At 41.2% G+C, this 17,050-nt stretch overlaps 1 protein-coding gene across 1 annotated transcript in view; it reads right to left on the bottom strand.

The window, feature by feature from the left end:
• RCL1 (RNA terminal phosphate cyclase like 1) overlaps window positions 1-17,050 on the bottom strand; it is a 31,654-nt gene that overhangs the window by 1,814 nt on the left and 12,790 nt on the right. The window contains exons 3-8 of the mRNA XM_040417133.1: window positions 12,223-12,398; window positions 11,998-12,072; window positions 10,920-11,044; window positions 9,730-9,855; window positions 9,160-9,316; window positions 1,050-1,153 (exon numbers count right to left, since the gene is read on the bottom strand). Coding sequence (XP_040273067.1) covers window positions 1,050-1,153; window positions 9,160-9,316; window positions 9,730-9,855; window positions 10,920-11,044; window positions 11,998-12,072; window positions 12,223-12,398 — 763 coding nt within the window. The remainder of the gene's footprint in view (window positions 1-1,049; window positions 1,154-9,159; window positions 9,317-9,729; window positions 9,856-10,919; window positions 11,045-11,997; window positions 12,073-12,222; window positions 12,399-17,050) is intronic.

The following is a 17,050-nucleotide window of genomic DNA, read 5'->3' as shown; positions in this document are numbered from 1 at the left end:
TAATTACAAGTATGGCGGCCCCATTCACTTGTATGCAACGGCTCTGTAGTTTTCACTTGACAAAAAGAGCCATCCCATAGAGATGAATGGGGACACCATACTTGTAATTACACCTGCTCACCACTGCAATTGTTGTGGCAAACAGGTAAACAGCGCAGAGGACTGCTTTCTCCTTAAAAAAAAAGCTAATTGGCGAGGGTGCCAATCTGATATTGATGACCTATCCTCAGGATAGGTCATCAATAGTAAAAAGCGGACAACCCCTTTAAGCCTACAAACAGCAGGGTTTTAAATAATATGCAATTCATACTGACTCTTTTCCACAAACCTATGTATCAGTCAGCACCGCTCATCGTGCTCTAACATGCTGCCTACAGATTGGACTACATGTTCAGTTGACATGTTCCCTTTAAAAGGGTTGTGCGGCCACACAACGTAATTACAATCGCTTGTCCCATTCACGTGAATGGAGACGAGCAGTAGTAATTACACGGCTCTGCAAAGCAGACAAATAATTTTGAAGCGGAAGCTCTACACTTTTTACAGGCACCGCTACCCCTTCAAACGGCTGATTGGAAAGGGGTGCCAAGAGTCAGGCCCCCACCAATCTGATATCAATGACCCCTTTAAGAAAAGTTTATCCAAATCCTGTTCTACATTGGTCATTATAGAATGAAGGAAATCCAGTTAGGTCTTACTACATTTCATTAACATCCATTGACGAGTCCCATATTCTGTTTAGTGAGGCCCTGAGCGGTCAAGTCTCTTGATGGCACCACCATTCTTCAGTTATCACAGTACTGTACCTTACACACATACAGCACCGGTACCATGATAACCGAAAAAGGACAGTTCACATTCTTTGACACCGCACCAGACCAGGATGATCCTCTCCATAGAACAGTTCCTAAGAATATTACATGATTGATCAATAATAGAGATAGATCGATAGATAGATATATATATATATCTATCTATCTCTCAAGAACCTGAAGTCAAGCTATCACACGTGACATGGTAAAAAAATTCTTTACACTGTAAAAACTTACGTGTAAGGAGACAAAGGTCCAAGCAAAACTTTCGAAACATCCTGCTGTCCAAGGGTCATGAGGAGAAGAACCAAACTCTGATTTACGGAGTCCACACATCCCCCCTGCAAACACAAGCATGTGAGTCTTACACTGTAGGATAAGGAGAGCAGGCCACATGCTGGACAGGAGATTAACTGCAGCAAACAAGGCTTGTAAGCACAGGGCATGACAGCGCAATGTTTTCTTAAATTTTTTTTAACTAAACTGACATATCTAAAAAATTTAATCCCGACACAAAAGGATAAGCAAAGAGCAAATCCCAAATAAATAGTGCTAGACGTAATAATGCTCGTTTTCATGTTATAGCCATTGCAAACACCACCCCTTAGTGGTGACACAGAGCATTGCATAATCTACTTTGGAAAATACACTCTGAAAAGCAAAGGAGAAAGGACAAAACTTTGATTTCGTTAAAGGGAGAAGGATAAAAAAACAAAATTCTTTGTTAGAGGGTAATAAAGTGCATTATGGCACAGACGTCCAGAACAGAAGAACCGGGGTTACTTCTGTTAACTTCCTATTCTTCATATGGCATCAATATATTATACTGTACTGTGAAAATTATATTCACTCACACTGATCTCAGCCCCCAGTAGGGTTGATGATCTAATTTCTGATCTAAGATGCACACAAACACCATGTACGGCCCATTTATTAGGAAACACATTTACCTATAACTATGGGGCCCCTATACGCACAGGGAAGAACACTCAAACTCTATTCAGACATATTCATGGCTGGAGTCCAACACAAGGTAAAAAGTCAGTCATCATGCAGTCTAATTTGAGTCTAGGTGTAATAGATGGGTTTAATAATATAAAAATGATTATGATAAGGAGATAAAAAGCACACAAGTTGCTGCAGGTTGCATTGTCAAGAGCAAATCAAGTATTCAGGACGCCGTGCCCTCTAAAAATACTGGCATACTGTATGCCTACTCAGCAAAGGCTCCAAACCACAGTCACATTCTGATGAGCTCATATTTCTCCAAGGCTTCGGAGCCTGCTATGAATACCCACAAGTATATAAGGAAGCATTATTGAGTAACACTGCTCTCAACTATCCTACTGCATACGTTATCTGCTAGGGCTGACTCCTGCCCATGCCAAAGGAGTGTATGATTACATGTGAATACATACATGTATAAGTCAGAAGGTGGGCCTCACAGCAAAAGCCCGATTGCTCTTGCAGTCTCCCTAAGGCCTCTTTCACACGAGCGTGACGGATTGGCTCCGGATGCGTTTAGTGAAACGCGCACCATTTTGCAAGCAAGTTCAGTCAGTTTTGTCTGCGACTGCGTTCAGTTGTGCAGTTTTTTCTGCGTGGGTGCAATGCGTTTTGATGTGTTTTTCATGCGCGCAAGAAAAAAACTGAAGGTTTACAAACAACCTCTCAGCAAACATCAGTGAAAAACACACTACATCCGCAGTTGCTTGCGGATGCAATGCGTTTTTCACTGAAGCCCCATTTACTTCTATGGAGCCAGGGCTGCGTGAAAAATGCAGAATATAGAACATGCTGCGTTTTTCACGCAACGCAGAACTGATGCGTGAAAAAATTAAATTTTTTTTTTTTTTTTACACAGACCCATTGAAATGAATGCGTCAGGATTCAGTGCGGGTACTATGCGTTTACGTCACGCATTGCACCCGCGCGGGAAAACTTGCTCCTGTGAAAGAGGCCTAATGGTTAGTCAAAGACCGCGATTTTTTTACTTTTCACTTCTACAGTACTCCATATGAATAAGGAAGGCCTCATGCATACAAAACATACACGAATAGAACAGGTTTCTTTTTTGCGGGGCGGCGGAACGGACATATGGATGTGGACAGCACATGGTCCCATTGAAATGAATTGGTCCACCCTTGATCCGCAAAGAATACGAATCCAATGTGGGACCAAAAATATGGTCATGTGCGTGTGGTCTAAGAGGATTCACCATTGCTTTCGGTCAGTTTTTTCTTATTGTGTATTATCAGTTTTGTTTGCATTTATTATTTCTAAATAATAGCCATAAAACCTCACCACACTAGATAACAAGCTTCTATGTAGGGCAAAACAGCCATAGCCGAGATGGAAATCAGCCTTTAAAAGGTAACCCATTAACTAGACAGTAAATGTGGCGTTGCATAATAAAAAATAAAGAAAATAATTACCTTTGGATTGTAACCATCTACTGGCAAAAACAAAACCAAACAAAAACAGCAAAAAGCAGGAGGCGCCTCCAATTATGTGTTTTGGTAGATAATTATCTGTAAGTATTTGTATGGCACATAAAAGATCCAGTCAGCTGACAAACGTCTGCTCGTTCTTCGGCTGGTAGCTGTCCTGTTTACACAGGGCAGTGACCAGAAAGGAGTGTTCTTATGAATGCTCGCCCGCCCAATTGTTGGCCCATGGAAAAAGCACTGTTGATCACAGTAAACCACAATCCAGTCTTAAGGTACTTTCACACTAGCGTTAGAAGAATCCGGCAGGCAGAGCAGGAAATACGTATGCAAACGGATATCATTATCATTTGTTTCCGGATCAGTCTGACAAATGCATTGAAATAATGGATCCCTCTCTCCAGTGTCATCCAGAAAAACTGATCCAGTATAAAACGGATCCATTTTTAAAATGTCTGCGCATGCACAGACCAGAAAACCGGATTAGTCAATGCGGCAATTTCCTGAACACTTGGTACCGGATCAGGCATTAAAGAGGACCTTTAATGGGTCTGAACATTGTAAGATAACTATCTGGACATGTAGAGCGGCGCCCAGGGATCTCACTGCACTTACTATTATTCCTGGGCGCCGCTCTGTTCGCTCGCTGTGGCCCCGCGTTGTATGGTAATTGCTACTGTCGGTTCACCAGGGAGGAGTCTGCCCTGTTTCACCCTGGGCGTTCCTTCTCCCAGGCTGTAGCGCTGTCCAATGGCAGCGCAGAGCTCACAGCCTGGGAGTTTTTTTTCTCCCTGGCTGCGATTGGACAGCAATACAGCCTAGGAGAAGGAACGTCCAGGGAGAAACAGGGCAGACTCCTCCCTGGTTTACCGATAGTAGCAATTACCATACAGCGCGGGGCCACAGCGGGCGAACAGAGCGGCGCCTAGGGATAATAGTATGTGCAGTGAGATCTCTGGGCACCGCTCTACATGTCCAGATAGTTCTCTTACAAATGTTCAGACCCATGAAAGGTCCTCTTTAATGCATTTCAATGGAAATTTATGCCGGATCTGGCAAGTGTTTCGGAATTTCGGCCAGAGAAAAAAATGCAGCATGCTGCGGTATTTTCTACGGCTAAATACCGCAAAAGGGAGAGAACAGAAGACATCCGGATGCATAATGAACAGAATGCATGCGTTTTTTCCCCAGTATTGAGCCCCTATGACGGAACTCAATACCGGAAAACTTTAACGCTCGTGAGAAAGTAGCCTTAGTGCAACACAATGGGGTATATTGGCATCACCACAATTTAAAAACACAGTTAGTAGCCAACCCCCTAAAACATTAGGGGCATTGTATATCATGCCAATTATTTAGAGCATTTTAGTCACAGCATAAAAAACATATTTAAGAAAGCAGTAACACTTTAAGGCACTTCTGCCGCAGAGCCAGAGACCAACAACCGGGCCGCCCTAGGACAGAGAAGATGTGCTTCTATATGAAGTTAGGACATACAGAAATAGGACAAGAGGACGCCAGCTACATCGGCCTCCAGCGTGAATGTGGTAGATTCTTTGTAGTGGAAATCACTAAAGCTATAAGACTAGAAACCAAGAGCTTGCACAGCAAACGTTTAACATACTACCGGCATGTGGACACAATAGAAAGCTTACCTAGATTTTAATTTTGGAGATCCCTTCTAGCTTTTCCCCGTGTGGAACAATGTCTCCTCAACCTTGTCCTATAATTTAATGCCCACTGTGTCATCCCCACAAGTTTGCTATGCTTTCTGGGCAAGCAGCCTTACTGGTATTTATTAACTGAAACCAAATACAAGCGAGGTTGCCTTCACACGAACAACAAAATGTTAACTAGCACTTTGCATAACAGCTTATGAAACACTGTTTGCACCCTATAAGTATATTTCATATTGCACAGAGGTGAGCAGAAACAGGAGACACCGCACACTGGTGGCATTTCCTAGCATTGGATGGACTTATTCAGCCAGGTAACAGGACTGAACCATGCAGAGCACACCTGGCACTGGCAAATATGGTTAATAGTAAATGCCCCAATAACTCCAGCAGGTGGTGCCATTGCAGCCCTTCCGGGGCAATTTAAAAAAAATGTATAAATAAACATTGCCCATTAAAGGGATGTTATGGTCCTCTTATATTGATGGCCTAGCCTCAGGTGGCCGATCGATGGGTGTTCGAACTCAGCTTATCAGCTGTTCTGCAGTTACTCTGGACCTACATCTCCATCCACTTTGCAAAGGACGAAGCCGATTACAGCAGCGCTGTTCCCACTGATGTGGTGCCCAGCTCCGTCTACTACACAATGCACAGAACTGTAGTTTCTGGAGCTGCTGCAGAACAACTGATCGACAGGGGTATGCAGGGTTGTCAGAGCCCCGCAATCAGCGCTGATAGCCTATCCTGAAGCGTGGACATCAATGTAAAAGGATCGGAAAGACCCTTTACACCACATTCACATCTGCATTGTGAACTCTGATAAGGCATGGAGCAGGGGGCTTAGATGCGGGCCATAACAGTTGAATTCAGGAGAACATGTGTAGCCGCTGGCTGGGTACATACTACCCGATTCTCTCACAGTGTTAATCACCAAGAGCTCATTATGTCAGGGTTTAAGCGGACCTCTGGGCATCGGCCCACCTAGAAATTTCCCTGTAAGGTATATGGCCAATCTGGCCCAGGCAGCAGCTCATGTAAACCCCTTCTTCCCTGGCATGGAAAATAGTCCCTCACACACAGGCCCAGGCGAATCCAATAATAAATAGGCATATAGTATGCAATGACCTCTAGAGAGAGATAGCTTTATACTTCTATGACTTCACTATGAGATCACTATGTCAGCACTAAGAGGAGGAAGAAATTAGAGAAGCTACGGAGCATGCTACGCCACCTCTGAATGCAGGAGTCGGAGAACCAAAAGGACAAACAGCAGGGGGCGCTACCAGAGAGGAAAATATACATAAAAAAAATAGATTTATATATTTACATTGCATGAACATTGTAACAATACTTCACTTGGAATGCTTTAGACCTCATGCACAAAACCGTATTTTCCATCCATGTGCCATCTACATTTTATGCTGACAGCACACGGATCCATTAATAGCCATGGGTCCATGTGCCATCAACAGCCGCATGTCTGTTCTGCAAATTATAGAACATGTCCTATTCTGGTCTGCGTTCTGAGTGAGAATAGTCATTTCTATTGATGGGGAGTGAGAAACGTGGAAAGCATATGGCCGACATCTATTTTGCGGATCCGTGGTTTGCAAACCATAATACGGATACAGTTGTCTGCATGAAGCCCAAGTATGCATGGAAGGAGTCAGTGCAAAAAACGGGTATTATGAAGGAAATTAGGCTCTAGATTTGTTATACTGTAGTCTTAGAAATTCGAGTCACTAAAATTACCAACTTTAATCATGGGATAACCCTTTGACGCAAAGTAAAAATAAAAATCACTCATCATACAGTACATGACGATCTCTTTCTAACAAAGCTAGAACCAGCCCTGTACCTCACATAGATCCAGAGATCCTAGTCATTGCTCTAGTTGCTCGGTTACATTTATTTCAGGCTGACAGCTCAGGAGATGTGTCCTTTCTCAAGGGGCATGTGCTTTATCAGGGGTAGTATCCTTTCAGCTGCAGCTCTCTTTCTGTAACTGCCACAGCTTCTAATGGTAGATAAGGCTGGTGGCAGTTGAGGGATGAAACTGCACATGTGCGGCCACCTCAGAGAGGTGGACAATGAAATAAGGAAGAAGAAAAAACGCAGGTGGCGCCATACACTGATTTTACTGAATGACTGTGGCTGTACTAAATTTTTAATTACATGCAATTACAAAAAGTATTCAGATCTATGTATAGGTTTGAAAAAGGTAGAATATTTTTTGTGGAACTACCACTTTAATGCAAATAAAAAAAGAAGAACTGAAACAAAAGGAAGCAAATGCTACTGCATTAGGACACGCTTATGGGTTAAATGTTATGCAGTTTTCCTAATGAACTATTTTAATACATGTACATTTTTCTTACAACACATTAATTGCTGCGCTTGTCTTGAAACCTACAAACCAGCAGCGTGGCATAGCAGAATTCTATTCTATTCAGTACCAAAAGCCAGAAAAACAAAGCCTTTCAATCGACACTTGTAAATTGAGACAAGCAGACGCGGATACTTGGACGGGAATATAGGGAGGAGTTCCAAGACTAGTCCGTACAGATTTAGTTTTGTAGAGCTCTACAAGCCCTCCCCCCATCTGTAACTGAAAAACACCACCACTGTGCCGAATGTCATGGTATTTCTACAAGCATAGAGGCATTTTTACCTTCGGTTTTTCACGCTGTGTCTAAAAGGTGGAATTGTTTAATATCATAAAGCCGTACTCTATATTTAAAACAAAAAAAAGTTTCAACCATGTACATGATGCCACTCAACTTTAGGTATGAAAAATTAGGGATCTGCCTGAACACATGATCCTCAGTCAGCCGCCATCTTGTGGACACGATCTCTATGCGGACAGCGCAGATGATGTGCCTTACAAAGGGGACACTGCTTATGAAATGCAGCAAATAGCACAGAATATCAACAAAGGCTACATTAGTAAGTGCCATATAGTCATCGTACCTACACTCTAGTCACAAGTAGCAAACCCCTTTAAACAATAGGCCATTTTTCAATGACAGAAGAATAAGAATATGCAAGTTCTATCTTAAGTCACCACTGGAATAGATCCCAGTTGTTTCGCCTAGACGTAGGAGGTGTCAGAGGTGTCTTGCAGACATTTATTTTAGTTCCGATACTGAAACATACACTATGCAACTATGTCAGGAAACTATTAAGGGCCTACCAGCAGCTTTTTCACAATAAGCCGATGTGTGTACATGAGGAGTAACCGTTACATGACCTGTATCTTGCATTTAGTCAATTTCCCCCCTCTCCAGGTTCCATTTGGACAGAGACTGCTACGATGTTACATACACTGCTCATTAAGAAAAAAGGAGACACTGCTCCCTATCACTCTGTACCACACCACGAGAAGCTGCAGCAGTATGAATAACATACATAAATAGGCAGTGTAGCTGTGAATCTGGCACCGGGGCAGAAAATTTACTACAGCCAGCAGCATCTCTGTATCTGCGCCTTTATCTCCCTCCAGCAGCTAACTACTCCTCCACTCTATATTCCCTCTGGTCTCTCAAGGTGGATTTCTATGTGAATTGAGGGTGAATGATTGGTTCAGGAGGCAGGGTGGGGAGACGTGGCTGATAAAAGTGGAGAATAAGGCATTTCCTCAAATTAGATATGTTGCAGTATTTTTTTTTTTTCATATTTGTCTTTACTATATTATACACAAACAAATTTGTATTAATAATTTCCAACAGTAGCGAGCTGGAAACCATTTTGAAAGAATATAATTAATCCAGAAGTTAGAGCCAGAAATTATAAATATGGAGCAAAAGGGAAGGGGGGGGGGGGGATAAAATGGCTTTGCAGCAAAGATATCAATCGGACAATCTACCCAAAAACATCACTGCGGACATGAAGACAAGAGCTGTGAGGTACTCCAGGGCGGTTGGGGGGCCATTATGGTGGTGACAGATTTCCTTTAAAGTCAGTTCACTTTTACTATAGTAGTTTAGTAAACAAACACATTTGCACTAATATAACTAGTAAAACCTATCCAAAAGATCACCTCTAAGACCAAATTTCCTGCAAATGATTACCATTCCTTTGAGAAGACCACCGCCCCATCCCGCCCTTGGAAATCCATTTTCCAGTGCAATTTTGGGTGCTCAGGTTTCTCAGTTTATCTATGGGTCCAGACCACATCAAAATAAATTTCAAAGGGTACATGGCATCTTTCGTAAGCCTACTTACGCGATAGATTTCTTCCAAAAGCAGCTTGGCACAGTTCTTGCCCAGATCTTCTGGAAGTACAGTTGCTCCCTGCCCTTGTGGGTTTGATGCAAGCTCTGCACTAATTAGATAGCCTTCAGTCGTTTCAGCTACTAGTGATAGACCAAAGCCAGGAGACCTAGGAATTAAGCAATTACCATGGAAATTCTTGGTTAAAGCACACACATAAAACACCAGGACTCAACTGTCCACATGCGACAATTTTTTATTTATTATGGTTTTATTATTTTACATAATTTTGAAGTAATTTTTAAACAGCCAGACAACTCATTTAAAGGTATTGTGCAGCCTTTACTCATTGTTGATGATACGCCATCACTAGCTGATCGGCAAGGCTCTGACACTACGTATCCTGCAGATCAGCAGCTATTCAGGTGTAGCTACATCGCCTAAAGCCAGCGACAGGACTACACAGCTTTGTCAACCTTGTAATGGAGGAAGCCCCATGGATCAGCTAGTGACAGCCTAAGGATAGGCCATCACTTAGTAAAGGCTGGACAACCCCTTTAAGTGCCATCCATTTACACTTACTTTCCAGAACTTGTCCCTTTGAGATGGTCTGTGTGTATATAAATATCTGGGAGAAACTTATTCAAAATGCTTCTTGCAGACTCCACAATCCTATTACCAATTTGTGGAGATACTCGGACAGAATATCTGTTAAGTGAGGGTTAAAGATAAAATCTCATGTTGCAGTAAACGATAACGAAGGGGCAAGCAAGGAACACTAGCAGCTGTGGAAAAAAGTTACATAACTAGGCAAAGCTTTTTGGAAATTATTCCAAGCATGAACATAAGAGATTTTCACCTCCACCCATCTCCACTTACATCACAGCCATCATTGTGTGTCTCGCATTCAAAGCTTTATTTATCTGCCCAGTTTTAGAGGACAAAGTATCCCAAGGAAAAACTGCTGACAATTCAACAAAAGTGACAGAAAGAGAACTAAGGGGGAGATTTATCATACTGGGAATTTTTGAAGTCCGTTTTGCTTGAGTATTTGTTGCCGTAGTGTGCCAAATCTTTTAAAGGGTTTCTGTCACCCCACAAAACTCTTTTTTTTTTTTTGGATAGTTAGATTCCTCATAGCGCGATATAGGAGAATATAATAGTCTTACTTACTTTCATGCGGCCGATTCTTTATAAAACAAAGTTTTATAATATGTAAATGAGGGCTCTACCAGCAAGTAGGAGGAGGAGATCACGGCGAGGGGGTGGTTTTCTGCTGCGGCTACCAGCAAGTAGACGCCCTACTTGCTGGTAGAGCCCTCATTTACATATTATAAAACTTCGTTTTATAAAGAATCGGCCGCATGAAAGTAAGTAAGACTATTATATTCTCCTATATCGCGCTATGAGGAATCTAACTATCAAAAAAAAAAAAAAAATGAGTTTTGTGGGGTGACAGAAACCCTTTAAAAGCTACAAGTAGTTAGATTAAGTTGGCATAACTTTAAAATTTGCCTAGAAACGTTACACCCATTTTAATGCCAACCCCTTACAGGAATGAGATTGCTCCAACCTTTGAAACTCTTTAAAAAGTTGCATCTGATAAAAATGGCGCACACCTACTCAACTAATTAACCATGTCCAATTTCCCACTTCTTTTCAAAACGAACTGAGCGGTATAAAAATAGCACGTGCTGCAATCTGGCCTTTTCTCTTTTTTTACAACCAGTGTAAAAGGCCTTGATAAATTCCCCCCTTTGGTTAAAGGATACGCCACACCTCGAATACGCTTTATTTTGCCAGGATCTGTCAGATGAACTGGTTTAAGAACTTTTCTAATTGGACACGAAAATATTATCTCTCCACCTCCTCCAGGCGGCATCCCCCTTTTCACAACCTAGGAAGGCAAAAAACACACACAATCAGAAAATAAACTACCAAAACCGATGAAATGAAATATTCACATGAAGAAAATGTAGGCCATGTTAGCAAACAAAGATTATCCCATCTCACTGTTTGCACGGGAAGATTGGATTAAGTGCCTGCCCTAAGTGGCTGGGCCGATAGAAACGGCCTGCTGCTTTCGCAACTCCCACTGTAGTCAATGGAGCTACGCAAACAGAACAAGCTACACTACTTTCGTTATTCTGGGAGACACCTTTAATTCATAAATAAGGGCTGATTCATACGACCATCCTCTGTCCTGGAAAAAGGGCTGTGTGTCGGCCACATCTCCCAGACAGACCACGACGCCCCTGACCAAAACTGATTGCATCATAGTGATTAATGATGCAGGCAGTTCTTAGATGATCGTAGCTCTACTGTACTGTGCTCACATCATGTGAGTACAGTACAATAGACCTGCAATCAAAAAGAAACTGACTGCATCAATAATCTCTGACGCAGTCAGTTTGGATCAGAGGAGTTGCGGTTGGTCTGGGAGATGTCCGACACACAGGTCATGTATCCTGGACCAAGAGTGGTCACATGAATCAGGCATTAAAGCATACTCCTACTTTCTAAAAAAATATAAAAATAAAATAAAAATTTGAATAATGTAATAGTCAGTAAAATAAAATGTATCAAACATGTACAACTTTTATACATAGACATTTGAGAGGTGTCCATAAATATGACCATCAGTCAAAAGTAAAGTGCATTTATACTAGCTAAAGATAACATCCTTTATTGAATGATTACAAGGATGATTGGACAATATGTATAGTATAAAGGGACCTTTAGTTCTGTATTTTAGAGCGTCCTGAAGGACGTCCATACAAGACGAATCCTACAAAGTAATGATCTTTTAATAAATCCACAGCTAATTTGTTTTGCCATCTAACATCTTACCTTTAGCTCAAAATTCTCACCATCTATTCCAAACCTTTTTAGTAATGGAATGGCTGTGGCCTTAAGAGTGTCCACCTAACAAAAAGGATGACATAAAAAAAGAAAAGATCTAAAGTTGATGAACGTTACACGGCAACCCAATAAATAAACCAGTATCAGTGCTACTAAATATGTTGTAAGACAAATAGAGGAGACTGGTGGCTTCTGATTGTGATGATAACTTACTGAAGGGTCAATCTGATCATTGGTGACACCACGAAGTGTAATTTTTAATGGATGCTTCATAAATGGAGCCAGGCAGATCAAACTTTCTAAGTAATAGCCGATGGAACGTTGTACATTACAGTCGTGTTCTAGTGTTCCACCGAAAAGAAGGCCAGGCAGATAATACAAGGAAGTACCTAGAAGAAATCAACATACAGCGGTGAGCTTCCTAAGGAGCATGTTAGATTGATAACATGGATGCCAAAGAACACTATATCCAAATATATTCAAGAGGGAACGACTGATATTCAAACTAAAGCTTAGGCTCTCTTCACATCTCACTTATCCCTTTATTCTGTAAAGGTATGGGGTAATACCCATTGGCGCACACACAATGTGGTATATGAACTTTTGCAGGATCCCCTTGTATTTAAACGTGTAGTCAACTATGCTTCTTAACACAGAAAAAAGGTTAGTGGACATACACTGGCAGTGTACCACCATCCAAAATTACCAAAACTACAATATTAGCATACATTAGGGCACATTTGGGGTCATTTATCAAACTGGTGTAAAGTAGAACTGGCTTAGTTGCCCATAGCAACCAGATTCCACCTTTCATTTTCCAAAGGAGCAGTCAAAACTGAAAGGTGGAATCTGATTGGTTGCTACAGGCAACTGAGCAAGTTCTACATTACACCAGTTTGATAAATGACTAATTATATATCTATAAAAATGTTCAACGGGTGTTGTGAACATTTCATAGACCGTGAAGATATGGAAAAATTAAAAAGATATTTTAAATTTGTCGATGTTGAGAAAGCGAGTTTGGTGCTGAGCGAATCTCACTAGTACAGCTTTCTACTGCAGAAAAAGAAAGTAGGCTGGGTATATACAATGGTATAGATAGATGCCAATACATACGGTAAATTTTAAAAATCCTATGGACAGGACAGACTACTAAAAATAAACAATGGAAAACTAGAATTTACAAATCAAAAACTAAAAGCAACGAGACAAAATGTAAAGTTATTGAAAGCTAAATGCTAAAGATATGAAGATAAAACACATGATGATTCAGTGGTTCTTATCATTGAAATACCCGTGAAACCATACCTTCATTGCAAATACCAGTCAGATTTTTCCAAATGTGTATTTTTGGCCCCATGAACACACCCTGCCACTGCAGACTAAACCACAGATTGACATGGTTTTCAGAACAATTGCATCAAATATTAAGTTGATAGTTAAAGGGGTTTTCCAAGAGTTTTATACTGATGACCTGTCCTCTGGATAGGTCATCAGTATCTGATTGGTGGGGTCTTGGGTGTCTGTTTGAGAAAGCTCCAGGGCTCACAGTGCCACAGCTTCTCAGCTCACCAAGCATAGCGCTATACATAGTCCGGAGCTGTGATTGGTATTGTAGCTGAGCCCCATTCACTTCAATGGGGCTGTGCCTAGGCCATGTGACAATAAACGTGTCTTCACTTGGCCTAGGCAAAAGCGGAGAGAAGGTCCAGAGTGTCGGACCATGCCAATCAGATATTGATGACCTATCCGGAGAGTTTACAAAAAGAAATTTAAAAAAAATCTGAAAACATGCATGTCTGCATGGTAAACTGCTGTTTAGATGTAGAACTGCACCCCCAACAGTGAAGCTCTTTTAGCTGCAGGCCATTTAAAAAGTGTGTGATGTGCGCATTGGTGCGATGTTGGCTGCATCGCAACCGCAGTGTGAGAACTTCGCTTTAATATAGTTCCACATATTACATATATTAGAGTGCATTTAAATGGTTAGAACCTGTTCCTCGTTAGATAACCATATAAACATCTGCTCCAACCAGAAGACCATCCTGATCATTCTGAATTCAATCATCCATTACATGTGACAATGATAATTTTCACATTTCTAGAGCTTGGGGTCCGGCAATGATCTCATGGTTTACTACATTTTATGAACACAGTGATTACAGATAAGACGCAATCTTCCTGTTACAAGCGCCAGTTTTCTTATTAGGCATGTCAGCGCAGATTGTGCCAAATTTATTAAGATTTTTGTATTTCAAGACCCTTTGGACCCGGAATATTTAACAAATAATATAATTCAGATAGCCTTGGGCTACAAGACTCCCGTTTCTGGTCAATTAAAGCGTAACATTTATTTCTTTATTTAAAAATAATGTGAAACAGGAGAAAAAAAAGAAGAAATAATGCTTTTAAAATTTAAAGGTGCTATGTGGATACAAGCGGCAGAGAGTTGGAGTTGTTACACCCATATGCCTCCTTTAAATGTATTCTTTTCCCTCTATTTCCTTTTGTCAACACTAAATATATCACATATTGGAGGATCACCTGACCAGTCGCTTTAGGATAATTCCCTATCTACACCACATTTGATGCGACTGTTGCCACTAGAGTGTCTAAATATGGAGAGTCTGCAGGTGCTCTCCACTAAGACACAATATCCCTCATGCACCTAATTTAAAAAACAAAGTATAGCTCCCCCAACATGTTTCACCACTGCTGTGGCTTCATCAGGGGATGGAGCTACTGTCAACACGAATGCTTCACAAGTAAGCGTTTATAACTGATGGGGGTGGCTCATTGATCATCCTGTGACCAATCTCTGCTTTAAGATTCGTGTGACAGTTTAAAAAACCAATCCGGTACCTTCAAAGCGTTTTTTCCGTCATATATTGGCGCCGTCCCTCCATATCGTCTACTGCGCATGCTCGGGTACTTAGAAGATTTTTCCTCTCTCTCGTATTAGTCTTCATGACCTCCGCGCATGCGCGAGTACTCTAAGTTAAAACCTATCTTTTCGCATCGACGGCGCATGCCTAAGGACTTAGGTTCATCCACACGATCTTTTTTATTTGTCCCAAATCGCATTGACGCCGTCCCTCCATATCGTCGAACTGCGTATGCTCAAATACTTAGAGGATTTTTTTCCCCTCTCTCCCGTTTTTGTCTTGATGACCTCTGCTCATGCGCAGGTACTCCGAAATCCAGCCTATCTTTTAGCTCCGACAGCGCATGCCTAAGGACTTAAAATTATCCAAAAGCGTAGGGACTTATCTTCATTATTTTATCTTCATTATTTCGGAACTTGCGCATATATCAGATCTCATGCCTGGAGGTTGTACATACGGTATTTTTCGCATGTCCCAGTTCTCGATACTCATGCGTATGAATTTTATCTTCAGAATGTTACTCTTCATTACTTCTGCACTTGCACAAGGACTCTGAATTGAGTCCCATTTATAAAATACAGCCGCGCATGCCTGGGAACTTAGTATTATTCACCTGTCCCGGTTCACACAGAGCATGCGTGGGGACATAGGGTAAATTTTTTATATTTTCCTGTCACTTACGGCGCATGCGTGGGACTTAGAATTATTAGGTATCTACTAGCCGCATATATGAGGGCTTTAACTCATTTACTCTATTGAGGGTTACTACTGTATATATGACAGCTTACTTAATGTTATTATTCCTTCTATCCTCTTTTCTAGGGGGGGACGTGTATTGTGAAGTACCGGAACTTTGGTTTGCTCTTCCTTTTCCTCCAGGTAAGTTAACCCTTTAGTTTCTATTCACTAATAATATTCCTGTATTCATTGGGGGATAATACACAGTGAGAAGTTAGTATTGTTTTTTCACTTCCAGGAAAGGAAGAAAAAGATAAATCCCTATTTTCAGGAATTATTATATACTGTTCACTAAATAAATGCCGTAAACGAGAAACCCTCATTTAAACCTTGTGGACTCATCGTGTTCAACCTATGTATCCACCTCGCCTCACTCTGTAGCAATTTTTTTATCAAGATTCCCTCCTCTGGGTCCTAGAGATATTTTTTCTATGCCCCAGAATCGTAATACGGTGCTCTTATTATTGTGGAAGTATTTAATATGTCTGGCTATTGCTGTATCTTTGCCTGTTTCGATGGTACTTAGATGTCCTGAGATTCGACGTCGCAGTTCCTGTATGGTTTTGCCCACATAGAGCTTAGGGCATGGGCAAGAGGCAAGGTAGATCACACCCTGTGTTTTACAGGTAATCAGTTGTCTTATCTCATACTCTTTTTTTTTTATCCACAGGGTTGATATACTTTTTGATGCGAGGGACATACTTACAAAAAGAACAGTCCCCGCATGGTGGTGATCCACGGTATTTCTCTACTATTTTGCCAAGTTTAGCTCCTTCTTCCATAAGATGGCTATGAACCAGTTGGTCCTTAAGGTTGGGTCCCCGTCTATATGTGACCGATGGATTGGGGGTAAGTACCATATTAAGATCTCTATCTGATCTTATTATGTGCCAATGTTTTTTTAGGATCCTATAGATTTCACTATTGTACCCATCAAAAGTCCCTATGCATCTAATGATATCATTTCTTTTAGGGGATGTATCTTTTAGAAGTTCATCTCTCTTTGTCTTATTAGCTCTGTTGTATGCATTTTTTAGGGATCTTTTGGGGTAACCCCTCTTCCTAAACCTTTGGAGGAGTTGTCCACTCTCCCTGGAGAAAGAGGCCTCATCCGAGCAATTACGACGTGCTCTCAAATATTGACCTACAGGGATCCCCTTCTTCAAGGAAACAGGATGCCAGCTGTTCCAGTGCAGGTAGCTATTCGTTGATGTTGGTTTCCTGAAGACCTCTGTCATTTTAATTCTCAAATCAAGAAACACAATCTCATGGTCTTGAATTTCATATGTGTAATTCATACCTATATTATTGTGATTTAATTTCTGAACAAATTCCTGAAAAAGTGTACGGTCGCCATCCCACAGTATCAAAATGTTGTCAATATATCTGCCCCAAAAATTGATGTGGCAGACATATGA

This window comes from Bufo bufo, chromosome 2 (genome assembly GCF_905171765.1).
Source record: "Bufo bufo chromosome 2, aBufBuf1.1, whole genome shotgun sequence".
Lineage (NCBI taxonomy): Eukaryota > Metazoa > Chordata > Amphibia > Anura > Bufonidae > Bufo > Bufo bufo.
Note: the sequence above shows the minus strand (reverse complement) of the source record. Positions and strands in the feature narration are given on the sequence as shown.